The sequence below is a fragment of the Aphanomyces invadans genome (genome assembly GCF_000520115.1).
Source record: "Aphanomyces invadans strain NJM9701 unplaced genomic scaffold supercont1.127, whole genome shotgun sequence".
Taxonomy (NCBI): Eukaryota; Oomycota; class Saprolegniomycetes; order Saprolegniales; family Verrucalvaceae; genus Aphanomyces; species Aphanomyces invadans.
Window position 1 is genome coordinate 32256 of NW_008580272.1, and position 2050 is coordinate 34305.

A 2050-nucleotide genomic window follows, 5' to 3' on the forward strand; every position below is an offset into this window, starting at 1 on the left:
ACTGTTTGGAAATCTCACTGTTCCACCATGCCGTAGGATTGCCAAACAAGCGGAAACCGGGTGTCGTTCGTGCAGCTCTTCAATTTCGGGCTACACTCGTGGTCACCAACCCATTTCGCAGGGTAAGGTTTTCAACCACTTTCGCCTTGATTGTTGACTCTTTTGACTTTAGGACTAAGAACAAGGAATATTTGTTCACCTTGGTGTCGCCCAGCACCTTTGCTGTCATTCGATCTTTCTCGTTGCCGGCGCATCGCACCCAAACGGTCTTCGCTCCACACTTGTCAATGGTTTGGTTCGGTATGTACTCGAAGTTGATGCCGGTTTGATCAGCATTGTAGATCTCGGTAATGTTCTTAATCTTGAATAAGTTGTCGGACTCGTTTACTGAACTCTGCCAAGGCTGCGTCGCCTTGCGCCAGGCTAGCTTGCTCGGATCTCGTCTTTCTTCGCATCGCTAGCTTCCAACCCCTTTGTAGATCCCGTAATCCAAGAATACATACTTGCTTTGACTGAGTGGGGCTTAGTCCAACGTCTTAGCCATTTCTAGAGCTTTACATTGCAGCAAAAACCTGCTAACAGGATGCCTTGGGATCGAAGTTCTTGTACCCAATGCGCGACTAGTTCTTCATGCTCTCTTGAAAGAGTAGTTGCCGTCCCAACTTTTAGGTGGACGTTGATGGATGTTTTGCCATGTTGGTCATATGCGGTCGACTTTTTTCCCATCGAATGGTGCGTTTTTGTGCTGATCTACGAGCTACGCCCTGGGCACCGCAGAAGAACGTGTCCAACGCCGATTCCATTGAGTGCTGCTTGCGCCAGTTGATGATGTGGAGCTGCTTCGCATAGCTGATGTACAATCGCTTATGCTGTGGTGGACCACTTCGGTGGCAGTTTTTGACGGATGGTCTTCCGGTAGCATTTCTGTGAGGTGTTTTGGTGCCAGGCTGAGCCATGAGTGATTTACAAATGCGTTTTCCCGCCAAATGGCCCTCATGTCGTTCCTTTAAAATTGATACTTAATTGTCTTTCGAGGGACAGCAATGATGAAGGGCCTTGCATATTTTTATAATGGAAACTACAATACTTGAAGGGTAGTTTCTGTTTACACATGACAAATCAACTAAAGTATGCACCACGATGCCCCCACATCGGCGGCCTGCGACTGCGTATTCAGAGACGATTCGCATTCTGTTGTACGACCCGGGCCCTGAGGCCAAGGTGCAAGCCACCCAACGTAAGTATCAGTCCAACACTATCACCATGGGCGCGGCATCGGTCACCTCGATGGAGGTATCGTTTGACGCGGCGCGGACATTGTTTACAGCATGCTGGGCAAGGCAACGTTCCCGCAAAGAATCGTCGATGACACGATCAAACCCGCCGTTGTCAGTGAAGCCGAAGTTCGTTTTGCCCCGTCCTTCCCCCAACGGGCCAACGATGTTACCTAGGTGGATGCCGGCGCGATCGTTGAACACGTTGCGGCATCTGACATCCCCGACCTGCTCTACACCATTGCCCGTTCAATGTGGCCAAACCAGCAATCAATGTGGATTCGAAGTTTTAATTTCTTCGAACGTCGGAGTACACCTGGAATCTATTTCATTCAAAGTGGTTTAATCTGCAATAGTCATTATGCCTCGCACTTATGCTTGCCTAAAAATAATAGATGAATACGTACTTGCGCCGGCGTCCCCCAACTTGGACTAACCAATGATCCAATGAATACGTTTCGCAGTTCTAGAATAAATATATTTAGCTAAAAGGGGACACTTTATATAAGCCTTATATAAGAGCGAAAAATGATCAAAATGCCTTATATACACATAAACTATACATCCGACATTTATCCGACCATTTTGACCACCCTATTGGTCATCCGACATGGTTTTGTTGACTTATTGGTCAATATTCCTAAACTGTTCATGATTGGACGATTGGCGTGTCGGGCACACGCATAATCCGTGGCATATACGGATAACAAGGTATGGTTGGCTAATAATCCTCATAAACCTATCTGCTATGAAGCCAACATCCCGTCAAGTTCCGT

General features: G+C 47.3%; 1 protein-coding gene across 1 annotated transcript; it reads left to right on the plus strand.

The window, feature by feature from the left end:
• Positions 1 to 1140: 1140 nt before the first annotated feature.
• On the plus strand, positions 1141 to 1451 carry H310_15009 (hypothetical protein; the record flags this gene model as incomplete). The annotated part of the gene is made up of 2 exons (XM_008882989.1): positions 1141 to 1293; positions 1341 to 1451. 2 exons carry the CDS (start codon positions 1141 to 1143, stop codon positions 1449 to 1451), a joined length of 264 nt encoding a protein of 87 aa, XP_008881211.1.
• Between the last annotated feature and the right edge of the window lie 599 nt (positions 1452 to 2050).